The following is a 20,572-nucleotide window of genomic DNA, read 5'->3' as shown; positions in this document are numbered from 1 at the left end:
CAACTGTGGCAACGCAGTCCGGCATGGGTGGTCCGCTGATGGAAAGTTTATAGGCATAAGTAGGCAAGTTTACGGCGATGTTCAAGGCTCAGCAGCTTAATAAATAGGTAACTATTCCAATACTTATCCAATAAAACCCGAAATAACCGCACGAAAAATGAAATACCATTTTGTAACAAATGTTTTTATTAAAAAAAATTGAAAACCATACAAATCGTATTGAAATAACGTAATGTTGACATTACATTGCTTTTACTTAAATTATTTAAAGTACAGTAATCGAATTATGTACACAATAAACATTTTACATAATAATAATAATTATAATACATAAAATTATTAAATTCATAAGCAAAGCTGCGAGTATGTTAATTACAATATTATTTTAATGATTCGTTTTTACACAATTCACAACAATATTTATTATATGTTTGACTAAATTATTTTGTCATAATTTTCTTTTGGTGTAAAGTTCTATTTCATAGTTAAATAAAAACCTAATAAGTAACATTGAAATATTCGCAAGAAGTTTTGACATTAATTATTTTGAAAAAATCTTTCTTCATTACCGTTTAAGTATAGTAAGTAAATACAGTGACTAGATATCATTATTGCAGCACTAATTCAAGTACATGTATAGAGTAAGTTGTACTTAATTCTACGTTTATATATATTCTTAGATTAAGAAAACTATAGAGTAGTTATATCACAAAATATTACAGAGTGCGTAATATAAATAGCAACTATGAAAGTCAAAGTCAAGGTCAAATATCATTTATTCCATAGGTAAAATAAATTTACACTTGAAAACGTCACATTTAAGCTACTGCTCGTTCACTACGAATGAACAAAAGATGACGTGGGGACGCAGCACTATGAAAAAAAGTTAAGAAGTAAACCTAAAAATAATAAAAACTGTTTTAATATAGGAAATAAAATACAGTCTAGTAGCAGTAGATCTTCTTTTGAAAGAGTTCATCTGCTATCATGCCTATTTTTGCTGCCAAGCTGCAATTTGAGCATTACTGCCTTCCGGTAGGTGCTGGTGAAGTCACAGGTACAATCAATTTATTGTAGTAACGGGAACAGTGACAGTGCATTTCAGATCTTTGCAATTTAAAGCTCACTTGTGGCACTTCAACTGAAAACTGGATAGTCAAGTCGTTTACAGTCGCACGACTTGTTATCATAAAAAAAAAGTTGAATGACTACTCTAAAGTTTTTATTAACCTAAGATAACATTTTATTTTGAATTAATGCTTATCGTGGACGAGTATGGAAGACCTCGGTACAGAAGAGTTGAACAATTAACTCTAGATTGTGAGCTTGTATTAGATAGATGTAATATAAATATATAGATAGATAAAATATCTCATGAGCTTAAATTTAAAAGAGTAGAAAAACAAAATTACTATTGTAATAATAAAGTCAAACAAGGCAATTTGCAATGAAAAAGGTCATCATGTTAGATTTTGATACTCTTTTAAATATTAACTGATAGAAATGAAAAAAGGTAATTGAAAACCGTATTGAATCCTTTGTCCTATAGGTTAATTCAAAACATCGTTTAATAATTTTTTCCATTATAATTTCATTCTATTTAAAACAAGCAAAAGGTGAAAATTCGAGAAGAAATTGATAAGGAAACTCGAAAATTTCCAATATAGATTGTTCAAATGCTTTGCTGTGGTATTCTCTTTTGTCGTAATTACAGATGTTTTTCATCGTAAAGATATTTTGCCGATCGACGTAATAAGATATTTAAAATTTTCTCTAACAAAAAATTTAACTCTATTGTATTTACGTATTACATTGTTCACTTCATAAAACATAAATGCAAAATTTAAACATCATGTTGTTTACAAAGTTTCAAATTGGACAATAAGAATAAATTCCAAAACAATTTGTGCCGTCAAACGTTTGGCCAGAGATGATAAATTAATCATTTGCATTCGCAGAAAAATATACGTATTTTTTTAAGATAGCTCGGAAATTATTATTCCAGTTATATTATGAACGCCTGAGAACATAAAACTGGAGATAAGCATGCTGTGTACGACGACGACAGACAAATCGCTGAGAGAAAGACGTTTTATAGAGCACTTTAAATTTTACTCTTTTATTACGCTCTCGGAGACTTTAGAAAGAATTCTATTGTACACTAGTTAATTGCACTCTTCAGCGTCCAGAAATCGTTCTGAGATTTCTAAATATATTTTTGTAAATGTGAAAAAAATTTGAAAATTATATTTGGACATTTGGTTCCCACGATTAGCAAAGGAAAAGTTTATACGCCTTGTCAGAGTTTGGTATGACTAGACAAGCTTAAAGAATATTCTTAAAAATGCTGAAATGCGGAGTAAGAAGAATAGGAGGACTTGTATTAAAATAATTATAAATGTAAGTAAAGCAACAGCAGCAAGAGAGGTTTGTCAGAAACGGGAAAATTGGTGATCTATCATTTCTGACTACTCCAATGAGAATCTAAGATGTCAGTCACCATCATCATCAACCCATTTATATATCCCATTGTTGGGCATGGGCCTCCTCTCAGGCGAGGGTTTAAGCCATAGTGTGCCACACTGGCAAAATGAAGGCGACTTCACAGGTTTTGAAATGCAAAATTAAATTTCACCCACGGCCTTTGCTAGAGAAACAGTAGGTTAAACCATTAGGCTACCATAGCTTTCAAAGCCGTGAGTACATATATATATATATATTTATTCTCAAAATCGCGACAAAAATTCAGGCCAATTATTTTTAAACAAAACCGTCGTTCACAAATTTCGTGTCGAACAAGTCACATTATATAGCTGGACTTATTAGAAGCGACTTAGCGTAAGAATGAGAGGGTAAGCCTCCTGTCACGGCGAAATCATTCCATTGATCACAACTCCATTTGTCTTCCGCGATAAGGTGTGACAGTGATGAAATAGACCATTCGATAAATTTTTATTTTCTAACTTTTACCGTGACATTTTTTCGAAATCTTTGCGACTGTGGTTCATGCATTGAAATTGATTGAATATTCTCAAACAGCTCTTTTTTATTTTAGTGCTACAGAAGATAAGGTTTGAAGCTCGTTTGTAAAAAAGAAAAAGGTTGAAAGCTTATATTTATTTACGAAGAATTAAGGAGCTTTTCAAATCGTTCTTTTTTTAACAAAAATGGTGTTTTTATACTTGATATACAGGCAATATTTGTTGAGTGAAGGGTTTGCTCTGAAACAAAGTAAATTACGTTTTTATTTTAATGAATTTAATAAGCTTGTCATAGAAAATAACTAGAATATAGTTCAAAATACTTGCAATAACCATTGACTTTCAATTATATGGACGTCGGGTCCGCGCTAAAAAGTGTCCGAACTTATAGGGCGTTAAAATCGTATACAGAGCGTCATTCACGCTTTAGTCTTCGTTTGTTCGACTGACAGCGAAGCAAGCAAAATTAGACAGTACTGCGATGACATTACAATTTAAATTCAACGTTTTAGCTTTTTCGTATTACTTTACATGTCACCACGTTTAAATACGTTGACTTGGGACATTTTTTTCGTGGTTTTTGTATTAAACCCGTCGTCCATTTATTTGTAAGTCAATGGCAATAACTATCAGATTAAAAAAATTCATTACCGACTCCATTTCGGTATAATCAATAAAAAAACAAAATGGCAACACTAAAATATTAAATTTGTATTGAATTGACATTCATTTTTTTGTGAAATTACTCTACTCGTTTGTTATAATTATTAATACAAAGATCGAATTTTGAAAAAAATTCTTCGATTCGGCCGGATTCATAACAATTCAAACCGACGAAACGAGTCTTCTAGCAAACCGTGTCAGACGCTGTGTAAACTAAACTTAGTTGGCATAGCGTCCGGCTGAATCCGGCTGGATCGAAGGATTTTTTTCTAAGTGTTCGATCTTTGTATTACTAATTATAATACTAAAATATATTGGTAGCATTATCAAAAAATAAAAAACGTAAATGGTGATGAATTTATGGGCGAAAAGACATCTATAGAAAAGGTATTTACGGGTTTTAAGGGATCTTGTACTGGATTACAATTGATATGTGTTAGGTCTAATGTTTTATTTTTGGGAGAATGAATGAAAAAAATTAAACTTCTTAACTGAGAGTTGTACAGGTTGGAATCCATGTGACATCATCAATAATACTAATTTACCAAGTTGACTCAGCGGTTAACACTTTGGACGCATGGGGTCTTTCTGAATTGATTTCCGTTTCATAGTAGCCACAGTACACGGAATTTTCTAGTTTGACAGATGGTAATTGGTTTGTAAAAACTATCTTACCTTAAAAAACTTGAACCCTATGGTTCTCTCGATCACAAACTATAATATTTCCTCCAGACATAACAGCAATGCCTTCCAGGCCCTTGAACTCTCCGTCTCCACTACCCCAGGACCCGAAGGCCCTGAGGAACGTGCCATCTGGATGGAAGATCTGGATCCTGTTGTTACCGGAGTCAGCAACCACGATATAGCCTTGATCGTCTACTGCTACACCCCTGTAAGAAAGAATAAGGAATTAATTAACCTTTGCTACCATCACAAACACCAGTAATTTAAAAATCTCTGGGATAGTTCTGTACATAGAACTATAACTGCCTCCGTGGCCGAACGGTTACCATACCGGACCGCCACGCAGAGGTCCCCGGGTTCGATTCCCGGGCCGGGAGAAATATTTGTATGGCGTAGGCCATACAAGGCATTTATTTCTCTCGTGAGTTTGGGTGTAATTTGTGGTTGTCTATGTGTGTGTCCATGGCACCCGCGACACAGGGTTTCCCTAGTGCGGGGTTATGTTGAGTGTGTGCGTTATTATTATAACGAGTTTCAAAAAAGAACGTCGTATTTGTGCTAAATTTCAATTATGACAAATGTTTTAAAATATCCAATATGAAACGCAAAACGCTCTACTGCCTCCTAATTCGATAAATTGGCCTAAAAGTCTCGCAACTGGGCTATAAACCTTTATAATAATAAAAAAATATTGGTTAAAATATGAGCGGTAATTGGTCACTTCTATTTTATCTCTTTGATTTTTTGTTTTGTAGCGATTGTTTGTCTTTTGTTTAAGTTTGTTGTTGTGGATTGTTAACAAAATATACATGAAATATTGGTTGTGTTTCATTGTTCTATTTACTCGTAGAAAAAGTATTCCTAAGTAAGTCTTCAAATCTCGTATTACTTAGGCCACTAGGAACCCTCATCATGCAACGACTGCATAAAATACTATTGTTATCCGCTCACGCGATTCATGCGTCTCGGGAAGCATACCACACCCTAAGGTGCCGGTGATGATTTTATACCGATTTATCAGATATCGAAGTTATAACAGGTAAAAGCACTAATACTAATTGCTATTTCGGTAACTACTCTAGCAAACCATAAAGTTTTTAATGCCTGGGTCTGTCATTTAAAAAAATAAACAACTTCAAAAATACGTCATGACAATCGTGTGTGTTATTGTTTGGGCTGGTGATGTCGGTGTTTATTTATTGAAAACATACCGTAAGTTGCGTTTTTTAAGTTTACCCTGAATATAAATGTTTATAAACTATACTTTAAGGAGTAATTTCATGGTAAACATTAGAACCACTGAAACGGAATATTATCATATTTACCCAAGTACACCAAAAATTTCATTAGTGCTTTTTAAGTGCAGGATTTGCGGTGTATTACTGCATTTTATTTGAGATGTTTTTGTTGCAGTGTGGAGGGTATTTATTTAGCAATGCAGAATATTAATTTTTATTTATAAAAACTTGTATTTAAACTGAATCCTTTTCTAATTTGCGAAACCAAATAGCCGCCATTTTGCGGTAGGACGAGCGCACCATTGGTATGTTATAGACATGTGTCTATAACATACCAATGGTAGGAATTGTTGATTTAAGCAGAATTGGGATAAGTCAACTTTGAGTAAATCATGATAGTATACGAGTGACTGTGATCTACTCCTAAACCTAATCTACAAAATACAATACATCCATTTCCGTACTGAATATCTAGCCAGACAAATATTTATCAACTGAATCGCCTGTCTCTTGATCGTCGCTTTTCCGGCCATACCTCTTTCACTTCACGCTTGTCATACGCCTGTGTGTTTACTCTCAGTATTTTTGCCAAGTCTTTTTAAGGATATCCGTCTGGTTGAGATTTGTACTTCGAGGTCGGTCTTTCCGGATGTTTCTCTACTGAAGCACTCTAGAAATTTGGGTCATTATTCTATTAACTTTCGTTCTTTCCATATAACTACACTATTGAAGCATTGTTTTTTTGTATCTTAGCCTACTTTCACAACGCTCTCTTATTTCGTTATTCCTCGTCATGGTTGTTTTTTTTTAATACCAAGTGACGAAACGAACAAGCCGTGCGCCTGGTGGTAAGGACACGCCTGTCCATAACAGTTGCAGTGCCATACACAGCTTTAAATCACAAATATCTGAGGGGCATTGCCATTGCGGCCATTACCCTGATACATTGACAAGGCTCGGATTGTGTCTGTAATTTCACCACTTTGGAATAATGCTCACATTTAGTGCTAGGCGGCAGAAACAGGTAAGTTAATACTTCCTTTGATGAATTCTTTCACGGGGAACTCTACTGTTACTAAAAAAATACTAAACGATTATCATTTATTACAAGTTTCTTATCACGGTATGAGTTTTTTTTTGTTTTCCCGATATTTGGAATCGGTTACACACTCCATGGTCACGGGTTAACTGGATAGCGGCAGATAACAGCTGAACAGATATACCTGTCTATCCTCTTTCGTTGTCGGCTACCACCCACATCACGATTACAATATGTAACGTTACCACAATCATTCTCTCTTTTCACACTCACTACATTCACACGTTAAACTGAATGGTTTACTCCTATCTTCCTGAAATATCGGGAAAACAAAAAGATGCCATGGTAAGAAACTTATAATTGGTGATAATATTTCCTCGTTTTGTTTCTAAATTCCTAAAACCTAACCCAATGTAGGTACCTACTCATACATTAAAATGTACTAAATATAGCAAGTAGGCACTCAATTTTGCATGAAAAACGCAACAGTGATTTTTAAAAGTAATTTTCTAAATATCCTGTGATCATAAATAGAATACATAGTGCTAAATAATGTACGGACAACGGCACACCAGACTACACATTTTTGTTCGAAAATCGCCTCCAGTGCAACGGAACAAGGTACGTCAGTGTGTAGCTTGATGTGCTGGCGTGTGTACACTGGCCGTTTACGTGATCATAAAAATAATATTGTATGGGTCTGTATAACATGAGGCCTTATGAAGCTAAGACTTACTAAAGTATAAGGTGCCAGAGTCATTAAAGTACTTTAAAAAGATATCGTGAAAAAAAAATATCTATGTCAAATGTATCAGCACGTGCTTTCTTATTACAATAAATTTAAATTGTATGTTTTTCTCCACTTATTTGTCAAATATAACACTTACACCATACGTATTGCAATGCTCTCATATCTATAGCATTTAATATGCTTTCGTTCATCTTCTGCTTTACCTAGATTTCCACTCCACGTCCACGTTTCCACATCCACGTTGCCACGTCTACGTTTGTACGTCCTCTATGAATTTCTTTCGTACATTTACCTAACATTAGTACATATTTCGAATACTATGATTGCATTTTTCTATACTTAGTTTCAAGTATCTGCCTATTCGTTTTGATTTCGCTTGAAAACAGTGACGTAAAATTAATGGCCCTTGAGCGACTGGCGCAGCCGGGGCAATAATCGTCGAGTATCTTACGCCAATTGTCTCATCCTTTATCATCATGACGGCAAACATGTTTATGCAAAATTCAACATGGCGGCTACTGGAGTGGCGTGCTTAGTGTGGTTTAATTCAAGAGCCGTGATAATATTGTATTTACGTATTTTGTGAATTGTTAATTAATTATTAGTGATTTCTTTAATTGTAATCAAATTCTAAATATCTCCCTATTCTATAATATTTTACAATTTTATGAAAAGGCATATGTATACACATTTTTATATAATGTAGTTAGTTATTTAGCGGTAGACATTCGTTCGTTCGATTCGTTCTGTGTACCGTTTAGGTTCTCGGGCTTCTCTCAGAGAAAAGTTTAAGGAAACTGGTATCACGACTGTGGTATTACAGTACATTTACTCAAATATTTTATATGCCCGTTTAATATACGTAATTTCAATAAGAAAGAAGATATCCATAATATTAACCTTAGAACTAAGCCCAAACTCATGGTACCACGATTTCGTTTAACTAAGGTAAACGACTCTTTGATGGGGAACTGTATACGTTTTTACAATAAGATTCCGGATAGTATTACAAAAATGGAAGACTTCGTGTTAGATAAAGATGTATGGAAAGACAACATGAGTCTAGATTCCACACAAATCTGATTCAAAAGGTATTCTATAGAATTAAACTATATTTCAGAAGAGCAATCCTTAGAGTTCCTTGCTTGTTCTTCTCAGGGAAGTCAGCGTAGTGGACGAGCGGTAGCTTAAATGTGATTTTCCAAGTGTAAGTTTATTTTACCTATGGAATGAATGATTCTTTGACTTTGACTTGGATAATAAAGTCCCCAACCTGCATTGGGCCTGTGTGGCAGACTATGGCCTAAACCCTCGCCTGAGAGGAGACCCGTACCCAGCAATGGGACATATAAATGTCTGACTATGTGACCTCCTTCCATCGTCATCCCATCTTTTTATCAGCTTTTCTCTGGTTCCTGACCACTTGTTTTCAAATTTTGAATCGTTCTTTAACTCCTTGGCCTCGTCATTCTCGATGCGAGCTGTGCTTCTCGTCTAATTTTTTATACCAATCTGACCTATAAATATTTTATGACTCGGCCCTTTCGGAATAAGTCGGTCTCATGTTTTTAGTACTTAAGTAGGGAGTGTTTTGTGCCGCCGTACCTATTTTTATACCCTTTTTTTGTTACAGCCTTTCTATTTTCTTTCAATTTTACTTATGTAATAAATTATATGGACTGAAGTATTCTATTTTATTGATGTGATCCTGATCCTCTTCAAATGGGTTGATGATGAGTTATGATATACCTGCTATGTTTCCTGTCACGTGTATTTCTGTTACCGTGTCCATTGCGAGATGACAGTAAGTTGGGCTAATCACGGATACTTAAATAATTATTGGTTATAGTTTTTTCAAAAACTTTATTTTGTTTTTTGTTTCTTCACTTTTTCCACAAAATTCGTTTTTTTGTTTTTTATTTTCTCGAATTTTGTTTTTTGATTCTTTTTTTTCCGCGAAATTCGGGGGTCATAATATTAGTAAATAAAATAAAGCTGTATAGTTTTTATTGGAGGTATCGATATGAAACAATCTGCAAGAACTAAATTTGCATTTTGTTAATTTAACTTTAAAATATACAGGTAAGGTACAATTAAAGTTTAAATACATATATTCTTTATTGCACCAAATAAATACAACAGAAATATTAGATTAACAGAAAGGGAGCAAAGGTGGACTTATCTCTAAAAGTGATCTCTTCCAGCCAACCCAGGGCACTGAGAGCTAAGATTATAAGCGGGCAATAATAGCGTGCAAGAGAGAGTGCGGAAGAAATATAATAATAAAATACATAAATAAAAAAATAAAAAATACCATTACTTTCATAAGTATTACAATGAATAATAATAAATAGCGTCAATATGTAAATAGTGTAATTAACATTATGAAAAGAAATAAATACCTACTATATTTCGAGTCACGTGTATTTCTGTTACCTGGTCTACTGAAAATCGGCGTCTGACAATAAGCTGAACGGCTGACGGATTCCGGAATATATTATGATTTCTATTCTATCGATACTATAAAAAGAAGATTTAAGGGTTTTAGGAATGCTTTTAAAGGCCAAAATAATTACAAAATTATATACAGATAATTGCTTGTCGTTTTCTATTGGATACATTCCGGGGAGTGTGCGCAGGAACTTGTCAATTTGGTTCCATCCTCACCGTTCCTCCTTCGGTCGACTAGAAAGTCCGGAACATTCCATCCTTATGTCGTTAAAATACCACCCATTGGCACTAAGCGCTTTGCTTCCTCCTTTCTGATGCGTACGGCAAAGGAATGGAATACTCTACTGTGTTTCCCGAAAAATACAAATGGGGATATTCAAGGCTAGAGTGTATCGTCAGCCACATTGTTGCTTGACATCAGGTGTGTCTATTATTTACAAAACAAAAAAACATTATTAGTTGCTGACTTTTTCAAATTAGCTGTTATGTGTCGGGATTTTTTAAAATAAGTTTTTTAAACCATTATCATCTGAAAACACCTCATGATAGTCATGAAAATATACGCTCGTGTGAAAGTGTGAAATAGAGAACTCGGAAGCATAGTGTTCTTTTACAGAACACCTTGGCCGAATTCTTATGAGTTTAAAGTAAGTATAAAGAATGACCTGAATACGTGACCTGAAAGTAGAATCCTTGTTAGCGTTTTCAAGAACACGTTTGTTATTTTTGACAAATGTTTTTCTGGAGCATATGTCGGTTATGTTCGGGAATTAAAATTTTATGATTTCAAAGATATTTTAATTTTATTTTGGTACTAGGTTTACTTAGGTTTTCGTGATTGTTACGCATTAGAAGAGAATTTTTTTTTTTCAGATCAAAATAGTGCATTTTTGTTATATTGCTATTTAGTACCTTTAGAGCTAAAAAGTTCCTTCAGGGAAGTACTGTGACCTTACTTATATCTACCGCCAAGCAGTAATTTAAAAAAAAAAGCGATTTAAAGCTCTGAGAGGCACTGCAATTATTATAGACAGGTGTGTAGCTTAGCATCAGGCGCTCGACTTGTTCGTGCCGTCACTTGATGTTATGAAAAAAAATTTCAAATAAACCAACTTTTCCGACTCTTTTTTTAAGTAAATTCTTTATTTCTTCCACAAATTAGCAAACAATTTCATGTTATATAGTAGTTTATACAGGATAATTTTGTAGAGACTGTAGTCTAAACTATAATACTCTGCTGCCTATTTATTCTTGGCACATTTAACCCGCCCTTTTTAAGGACATCCTTTATATGATTGATGAGTACACCGAGGTCTACTTTTCCTCATGCCTCCTTTTTCCTCATCCATATTAGCTCTATAAATTTGTGCCGCCAATCTACCAACTTTCATTTTTTCTACATGACCAAACCGTCGCAGCATCCCCTCTCAAATTTGCCGCTACATCATCTTTCAAACCACAATGTCCTCATTCATTCATATCACTGTTTGGTGTTCTATATTTAATGGGAGTATTTCAACGCGAGCCTACAATAAAATAAGAAGAGGCGGAGAAAATTTGACACAGATCCTACGTCGACAAGCGCCCGATGGCGACTGACGGGTCAGCGGGCGGCGTGGTGTGTTGTTAAACCGCTGAGCAATTTGCAAATTTTAAGATAAGCGTGAATTTAATAACCATAGGGGCTTCAGTTGAAAACCACAAAACATTGATAAGAACAAATAGAGCTGTGGTATTCCACAAACATAAACAAGAATTTAGCAAGGAAGTACAATGTTGGCAGTTAGATTCAAAACTATTTATCAAAATTTACTAGATCATAAACTAACATCCCGAGCATTAACATTACGTTGCTGTACGCAAATAAAAATACGAAACAACTTCTCTAATCTTCCTATTACTAATTGTAAGTTTTTCATTGAAAAAAAAAAACAACCTCAAAAGTCGCTTCTCGGCTTTGTACATTTTATATTTTTTTCTGGTTGTCACGGTGACCGTGATTTCTTGATTACTTGTATTATGTCAAATAAAAAGTTGATTTTTAATTGCAGAAAATATTTTTTTTTGTGATAGCTGAAACAGCATCGTCGGCATCAGGGACCACCTCGAGAGTACACCCTTTCAAACAAAAAAGAATTTTCAAAATATGTCTACAATTTGATTGGAGAAAGAAAATTTGAGGATTTTCTTTCATCAGAATCTGACTTGGTGACCACCACGAAAGCGCACCCTTTAAAACAAAAAAGAATTTTCAAAATCGCTCCACAATTGACGGAGAAATCTAAAAACATACAGCCGAACTGTATAAGGATAACTCGAAAATATCTGTGAAGTTTTTATTGTAAAATAAAGTGTGATGTAAGATACGATGTAGGTGAAACTAGATAGAAACTGCGAAATGAAGGTTAGGCAAAGGCCATAGAAAACTTGACCCTGGACTGTCTAATAGTTTCGAGAACGATAGCTCGTGCAAAGGAAAATAAACCTTGACTTATTTTACTAAAGGCCGTTTTGAACGTCCAATAACGATAGGAACGTGAGTTTATCGTTTAAGCCAAGAAAAATACACTAGCTAAAAATATGTAATGCGCCCTAGAAAAATACAGCTTACGAGAATTTCTGAAACATGATCAGAGAGAGTGTGGCAGTTACTTTAAATTCCGATGAAATCGATATGAGTACAGCTCGCTCAGAAGACAATATCCAGGAGTGGCGGCTGAATAGTAATCTCTTATAACTATTTCCAATTAAAACATAATACTGGCCATTAACATGATGAATTCCTTGTTTATTCTTTTTTCAAAATCAGTGACACTATTTTTTTTGAAATGGCGGAATAAAAAGCAAAATGTTTAAAAATGAGCAACAACTTTTTTCATAACAGACCCTTTCTAACATTTAATTCCCTTTGTAACAAATGTAATAAGTACATTTCCTATTTACATTTTCTATGTAATTTCATATTGAAAACGAAGTAACCATGGTCTTTTTATTTCATATATAACGCTAGTACATTACATAGATATTGTTGTAGACTTGTTTTACATTACATTATGTTATGATGAAAAGAAAGACCATAGAATTCTGTATGGACTTGGAGAAGTAGATATAGAATAATATTCAGTAAGCAAATAAAAGAACAGGTTAAAGTAAGCGACTAAAAAGAGCAAATCAAGAAGCAGTCCATTTTTATGATATCAAGTGATGGGACGAACATGTCGTGCGCCTGGTGGTAAGCGACACGCCTGTCCGTAACAGTTGCACTGCCGTACAGTCTTAAATAGCAAAAATCTCAGGGGCATTGCCACCGCGCTTATCGCCCTAAAAGATAAGTTGAACAGTACCATGTGCCTGTAAATTCACCAGCACCCTTAAAACCGAAATGCAATAATTGTCTTAATATTATTATTTGGCGGCAGAAACAGATAAGGTGGCAGTATTCCCTGGACTAACTCTTTCCAAAGGAGCTCTACTAGTCCACGGACCGTGAAAAAGATTATGTAATCTAAATTATATTATAATGTGTTATATGTGTTAAATGCGTTTAGCGTTGTAATACCTAAAACAAATGAGTTTTCCGAACAGCTTTCACCTTCGTCAGCGACAGATTGTATGCATTTACAGTTATACAAATTAACTGTAGTTACTTTAGAAATTATCTAAAAAATATCACAAGCAAACTTTCAATATCGTTATACATAAAACACGATCACGATTTAAGCACTTATCAACGAAGAGGATGGAAACGAGAGCTCACATCTGGATCTGTGTCGTTAGTAACACGAAGACGAGTTGACCAGTGTGACAAGGCGTGGCAAAATCTATTGCGTCCAGCAGTACCGACGACGTTGTTATACGTGTCACATCTTCAGTACTCCATAAAGTCCTCGGATATTGCCGTAATATAATAGCCCTGAGGGTTGAACAGTTAAAGTCCCGCCTCAATGTGAATTTTAGTTAATTTGTGGTGAGAGTATCAACTGAACATCTCTCGACTTTCATGAAGGAGGAGTTTTGACCGAAGGATGTCAAATAACAACGTTTCCTTAAAAATAAATACGTTTTGTTCTATTATTATTATGTTAGTCTATAAGATATGTATCTAAGCTTCCCTCCCTTCTGCATCCCTCTTGCATATCCCTAATTTCACTAGCACATTAGCCAAAAAATTACGTAAAAATCCGTTCCGTTCCGTATACGTTATATAGTATTAAAAATCCGTACTTTCTCGAAATTGCACGTAAAAAATTTTTTCAATTCATAATTTCTAGATTTTGAGATCTCTTTACAAAAAATCAACTGATAACCTGGTTAAAGTTTCCATTTATTTTAGTATACTACTAACAGAACAACTCTTCTGTACCGAAAACCAAATATTTCTAGTAAAGAATTTTTTTCAACATATCACGCTACTATTACAACAGTGTTGTAACTCAAAATATGTGAAATTCGAGATTATACTAATGTTGAACGTAAAATTGATGATTCTCTACACGTCAATAAAAGCGTCATTAGAATATTGCAAGAAACAATTGAAAGATATATGTATCTACTTAACTCAAAATGAGACAAAACTATGTATAAGTCGTTACGCAAATATCAGTATATTTGGCGAGTAGAAAATTGTTTTCATGTCTGTAATAAACTTTGACCGTGTAATTTTAAATACAATTTATATAAATTTAAATTCAAATATAAATTTTAATAAGCTGTCACGGAAAGTGAGTAATTCGATTATCATCGATTCTGAAAAAATATACATTTTAAGTTAGTACACTATTGTATTAACAGTACGATATGTTTATTATTTAGAGCATGATTAACTAAATATGGTATGACTATGTGGTACAACCTGGTACACTCATCCTATAAGTTATCGGTTAACTTCGTTCGTGCGCGCGTGCGCGGGCCCGCGTTCCTGTGTGTGTGGTTGTCTGTGTACGTGTGTGCGTATTATACGTGTCTCTCATCATTGTGAGCATAATTACAGTGTTCTTTTAATACTAAACGTACCATATTGCCTATAAAAACTTTCAAAATTATGTTCCGTACACTTCTAACATTAAACACAAACTCTAAAACAAAAGTTATCGTAAAACACAAAATGAGAAGCTAAGGGCGTATCATTGACTTCAATAAAATGTGCTATAGACATACCATCTACGTACAAATAACTGTGACAAAAAAATTATACACTAAAACATTGCTGGTCAACATAAACCACCATAAGTAAAACTGTTTCAGTAAAATTTCTCATTATAACGTTTTTGTGATTGTAATTTTTATGACAGCGATTTTTTTTATCAAAAATAAGTGACGAGGTTGACGATGTAGCATGCACACCTAAATAATGCCTATTCACTCTCGCTTTGAAAAGGTCTAAGTTATAGCGTTCGGTGAATACGTCCGCACGCAGGGAATTCTACTCTCTAGCCGCTCGCCAAATAAATGTGAAAGCGAAACGCTTCGTGTGAATCATGGGAATATCCACAACATAGGGGTGGAATCCAGCCCACGTCTAGTCCCCCGATGATGGAAAGGGGAAGGTGGAATCAAATTATGCAATTCCATTGCACACTCTCCGTCATGGTTTGCTTTATGTTCTGTGGTATTCTAAGTCTCTTATTACAAATTGGTAATATCGTTAAAGTAAAGAAGCTGTGGTTTAGAATTCGGGTTCGCCGACTTCGGAATTTTTGTGCGAGATTTAATTTGAAATTTACCATGCGCTTTTTGGTGAAGGAAAATCATCGTAATGAAACCTGAACATAGAAGAAAGTTCATAATCCTTGAAAAGCGTGTGAAGTCCCCAAATGGGCCAGCGGGGTGGACAATGACCTAAAACCCTCGCCCAAGAGGAGACCCCTGCCCAGCAGTAGACGTATAAATGTATTGATGACATTAAAGTAGCTGTGATACAATGCCGTCATAAAGCAGTATTAATGTATCATGTCTATAAACGTATAAATATCGGTGGAGCTATTGTAAACAGGCGGCCTCGATTGCGCTCCATTTTATTATCTTGACTGCATATTGGGGAAACAAAAACTTTTGGTTTTCTTTTTTTCAAGGTGTAAATGCATTTGAAAACGTCTTGCGAATGCATGTTGTGGTTTTGAAAGAATTTTGTCTTTGATTATAATGGGCATGTTGTTCGAATATTTTTATGATTAATCAATTATATACATTTAGAATGACAACCTTTGACAGGCAAACAAAAATTCAAACTTACCAATCATTGACTTACAAATAAATGGACGACGGGTCTAATACAAAAACCACGAAAAAAATGTCCCATGTCAACCTATTTAAACGTAGTGACATGTAAAGTAATATGAAAAAGCTAAAACGTTAGATTTAAATTGTAATGTCATCGCAGTACTGTCTAATTTTGCTTGCTTCGCTGTCAGTCGAACAAACGAAGACTAAAGCGTGAATGACGCTCTGTATACGATTTTAACGCCCTATAAGTTCGGACACTTTTTAGCGCGGACCCGACGTCCATATAATTGTAAGTCAATGTTACCAATCATTAGATTTTCATTACTAATAGTGATATTTCTATTTTGACAACGGTCAGCTGCTTCTGCTGTTTTTTTTTGTGATTTTTTGAAGAATTTAAGGTTAATATTATCATTATGTTCTTGTGCAAGTTCATCATCAACTTTCTCTACTTTTGCATCGACTATGTCTTTGTTATATATATACTTTTACCATCTTTATCAGCCGTTGGCACGTTTTTACTCCCCTAGTATAATCTTTCATACAATTTAACCGTCTTTTCTTTGATGCTTCTTGTGCAAGTTATTTTAAATGAATTTAGACATCACAGGTTTCCAGATTTTCATCGATTAATGCCCAAAATCCCTAAAAATATATCCACCTACCTCGGGAATTTAAATTGTCCGTCTTCAGATCCTTCTTCTCCGAACGAAGACAACACTCGTCCATTGACATCGAAGACCTGAATCCTGTGATTGTTGGAGTCAGAGACCAGCACTCTGTTGGTGCTGGAGACTGCGATGTAGTGTGGGTGCTCCAGTTGTCCCATTTTGGACCCGAAAGAGCCGAATTTACCCACGAATGTTCCATCCGATTGGAATACCTGTTGAATTTTTCATACTTTGAGAGGGGGTCCTAGGCGGTATTTTAATTTTGGCTAAAATATTTTTCAATATAATAAATTAGTATAATAACACAAGTGTGGTAACTCCATGGAAACGTAGCTGCGCGGCTTGTATGTATGCACGCCCGACACGCGCCATATACGAACTCACACATACGCATAATCTCGCGGTGCATTCACGTTGCAAAGCGCGTGTCGTCGCACTCAGTAATTATAGACACAGACAGATATATAATACACTCATTATAGAATTGAAGCGTTCGATCGATGTTTAAAAAAATATAATAAATAGCAAACGTATTTATTTCCATTTCATGATTATAATCCCAAAATTGAGATACCTAACCGCGATGCGGGCATAAAAATATTAATATATACACCATAATTATTACAAATTACCTTTACAATCTATAAATACGACTAAAATAATAAGGAGACAACCCTACATTCTGAATGATGATCACTTGTCTTGTTATAGTGTGGTAACAGCTTATCGAGGTTTTGTTTGCTCAATTTGAGCACATTTAACTAAATTATTTATAATGTTATCAGTGTTCTTAATTTTAATTCGATGTATGTAGTATGATGGGTTCAAGACTGGTTATTATAGTACAGATTATTCTACGTAGGGAGTCAGAACAGTCTTTGTAATTTTTATTCTTTGATAATGTTTTTTCTAACTTTGAAATTTCCAGTAAGTTTGATTAAATTGTTTGCAATTGTGTCTTATATTTGTTTATTACAAACAACCTCTTCATTGTTATTATCTTGGCTTATGCTTACACGATCCTAATGCATTTTAAGTACTCAAGTATATAAATATTGACAATCAGAGCAATTTTGTATAAAGTGACAATATAGAACAATTACTTACCTGAACTCTATGGTTTTCCTTGTCACAGACGTAGATGAAGCCCAGAGCGTCAGTGGTAATGCCCCACGGGTAATTAAACTTTCCGTCCCCTGTTCCCTGACTGCCGAATGCTCGGAGGAATCTTCCAGAAGGATCGAAGACCTGACGGATAAATAACAATTGTTAATATGACAGACAAACACTCTAAAATCATTTCTCGAATATCTTATCTTTATCGAATAAACTTTTTTATGATCCCAGTGACGAGACTTACAAGTCGTGCGCCTGGTGGTAACGTTGTAGTGCCGCTCAGAGCTTTAAAATCGCAAAGATCTGAGGGGCATTGCCCTTGCGCCCGTTATCCTGAGACATAAGTTGAAAAGTAACCATGTATCTGTAATTTCACGAGTACCCTGAAACGCAGTAATGCTTACATTAAACCAAACGCTTGAGTTTATTTACCACTTGACTTTCGATCATTTTACAATATTTAAGGAACCGAGAGGGATGGCTAGTTTCGATTCCCGGTAGTATCGATTTGGTAAACGAACTATTCTAAATTGGGTCCCATTTTGCCACTCTGGGTATAGTCCAGGAGCAAATCTCATTACTAACCATAAAAAAGGAAATTCCCTCGTTGCAGATCAGGTAATTAATATGGTTGCTGACACATAATTATTAATATTATTATTGTTAATACTTTCATAATTCACTACTCATTTTCGTAATTCTTAAGTTCCCTTAGGTACCCCAGTAAATTAATAAGGCATATAAAATCTTGTTGTATTGCGATAGTTTCTTGTACAAATCACATTTTTTATAAATTGCACCTTTGGTGTTTTAAGAATTCTGCAAATCATCAATCATCTGCAAAATTGCTACTATTCAAGTTAAAAAGATTTTACGAAAGAAATTTGGCGATAACTTTTTATATTTAAATAGGACAGTTGTAAAGTTTCACATGTACGCTACTTCTTTAATTTAGTTCGTATTATTTTTATGACTCATGTAATGAAAACTGTTTTGTGTTATTTTCAGGTTAGTTTTTTGCAACAGTGGCAATGTTTGTTATTTAAATATTCTGGAATATTATGAGGAAGTATTATTTAATATTCGAGTGTAATAATCTAAAATATTATTTAATATTTTACGATATATTACCCGAGTTCTTACATAATAAATATTGCCACCGAAATTAGGTAAAGAAAACTAACCTGAAAATTATGATTTTGACGTATGATCCCAAGTGTCTTTAATTTATGTAGTTTGTGGTTTTTATTATAACAAGGGAACGAATTTATGCCTACTTTATGAATATTTTGTAATTTTAATTTATCGTTTCTCCATATGTTTTTGATAATTTTTGGTGTGTTATCCATTAAAGGCTATGGTAGAATATTAGCGATAGCAATGTGGTTCCTAGTTCTCTATTTCGTTGATTATTTATTAGTATTTGTTTTTGTACTGCTTGTTTAATGAATTGATTTTGATTGTGATTATGGCTGAGATTTAAAAAACAAACTTTCATTTCGACAAAGAAAAAATGGCAACCTGAGCAAGCTTAAATGGTCGTTCAATTTATCTAACATTCATTCATCTCATTACTGGGCACCATTTTTAATATCATTAACCTGTTAATTGAGAAACTCTTTTTCACGTATTATTCACAGAGTATGCCTTTGCTTTATCATTTGTAAGTGACACTGCATCGTACATTTGGTATGTCATTTACATGTTTATACGCGACCTGATTCGGGACTTTGATTAACGATTTATGAAACAACCACTGAGTCAAGATCTTTGCCTTTAAGTGATATAAGATGAACTTTATGGCATAACGGACCTGAGACTCAATTGGGAAATGAATTTTTCTAAATTGATCCTGATTTTGGTGGAAAGTGAATTTCTTACTTCGAGACCAGGTAATTAGGTGTGGTTATCTGGAACATTATTTTATTACTAATTATATACCAGCCGACATTACACACTGAACGAAATAGGCATTTTTAAAATCAATCAACTAATACTAAATTTAATTTCTTTTCCACTAATAAAGATTTCATATTTAAATGTAATTTCGTACAGAAGTACGAAACGCAATGTCGCGGCGGACTGTGACACTTACAGTCATATGACGACGTCGTCTGAATCATATCGTATTCGCAAACGTGAATAAAATAGCGTTTATGTGACTGGGTCCATAAGGTGGAGTTTCCAATAAGATGACATCAGCGGCAGAGCATCACCTGATGCCACCACCACATCAGAGGGCCTGATTCAGATGCCAAGCATTTGGACTTGCGTCAGCATTTGAAAACCTACGGCTTTTTCGAATAATTTCGAATAATTCAAGTAACTGTCATGTGAACAGCATTTGTTGTAGAATATTTTATGAATGCATCATCATAATCTTTTTTTCATAAAAACCCTTTGGCATTAATTTGTCCAAATGTTAATATTATTGCCTATAGTCATACATAGCCCTTACTGATTCTGTCATAGCCCGTAATGATTAACGCACTAAAATGATCAACATACTTGAGCAGAAAACACAGGTAAAAATATTCAAGAACGACAAATTGAATCCGGATCTCAGGATTGCTCGTTAAATTAAGGATTTATTTAACTCAAATAAAGGAATTTAGCTTTTCATTTTGTTTTAAGAATTTTGTTCGTTGTAACCATTGACTTACAAATAAATGGACGACGGGTCTAATACACAAACCACGAAATAAATGTCCCAAGTCAACCTATTTAAATGTAGTGACATGTAAAGGAATATGAAA

The 20,572-nt window shown here is 34.3% G+C and overlaps 1 protein-coding gene across 4 annotated transcripts in view; it reads right to left on the bottom strand.

Annotated features, from left to right (window-relative positions):
• Positions 1-374: 374 nt before the first annotated feature.
• The window catches only part of LOC113236045 (RING finger protein nhl-1), a 285,844-nt gene continuing 265,646 nt past the window's right edge, over positions 375-20,572 (bottom strand). For 3 of the 4 annotated variants that reach the window (XM_026472034.1, XM_026472036.1, XM_026472035.1), the window contains 4 exons: positions 17,808-17,948; positions 16,695-16,912; positions 4,320-4,534; positions 375-3,221 (listed from right to left, as the gene is read on the bottom strand). In XM_026472034.1, the coding sequence (XP_026327819.1) occupies positions 4,321-4,534; positions 16,695-16,912; positions 17,808-17,948 (573 nt within the window). In that variant the 3' untranslated portion in view covers positions 375-3,221; position 4,320. The remainder of the gene's footprint in view (positions 3,222-4,319; positions 4,535-16,694; positions 16,913-17,807; positions 17,949-20,572) is intronic. The other variant, XM_026472037.1, reaches the window with a different exon arrangement.

The sequence above is a fragment of the Hyposmocoma kahamanoa genome, unplaced genomic scaffold, assembly GCF_003589595.1.
Source record: "Hyposmocoma kahamanoa isolate Upper Pololo Valley unplaced genomic scaffold, ASM358959v1 88, whole genome shotgun sequence".
Classification (NCBI taxonomy): Eukaryota; Metazoa; Arthropoda; class Insecta; order Lepidoptera; family Cosmopterigidae; genus Hyposmocoma; species Hyposmocoma kahamanoa.
The sequence above is the reverse complement of the archived record's forward strand: the minus strand, read 5'-3'. Positions and strand labels throughout refer to the sequence as shown.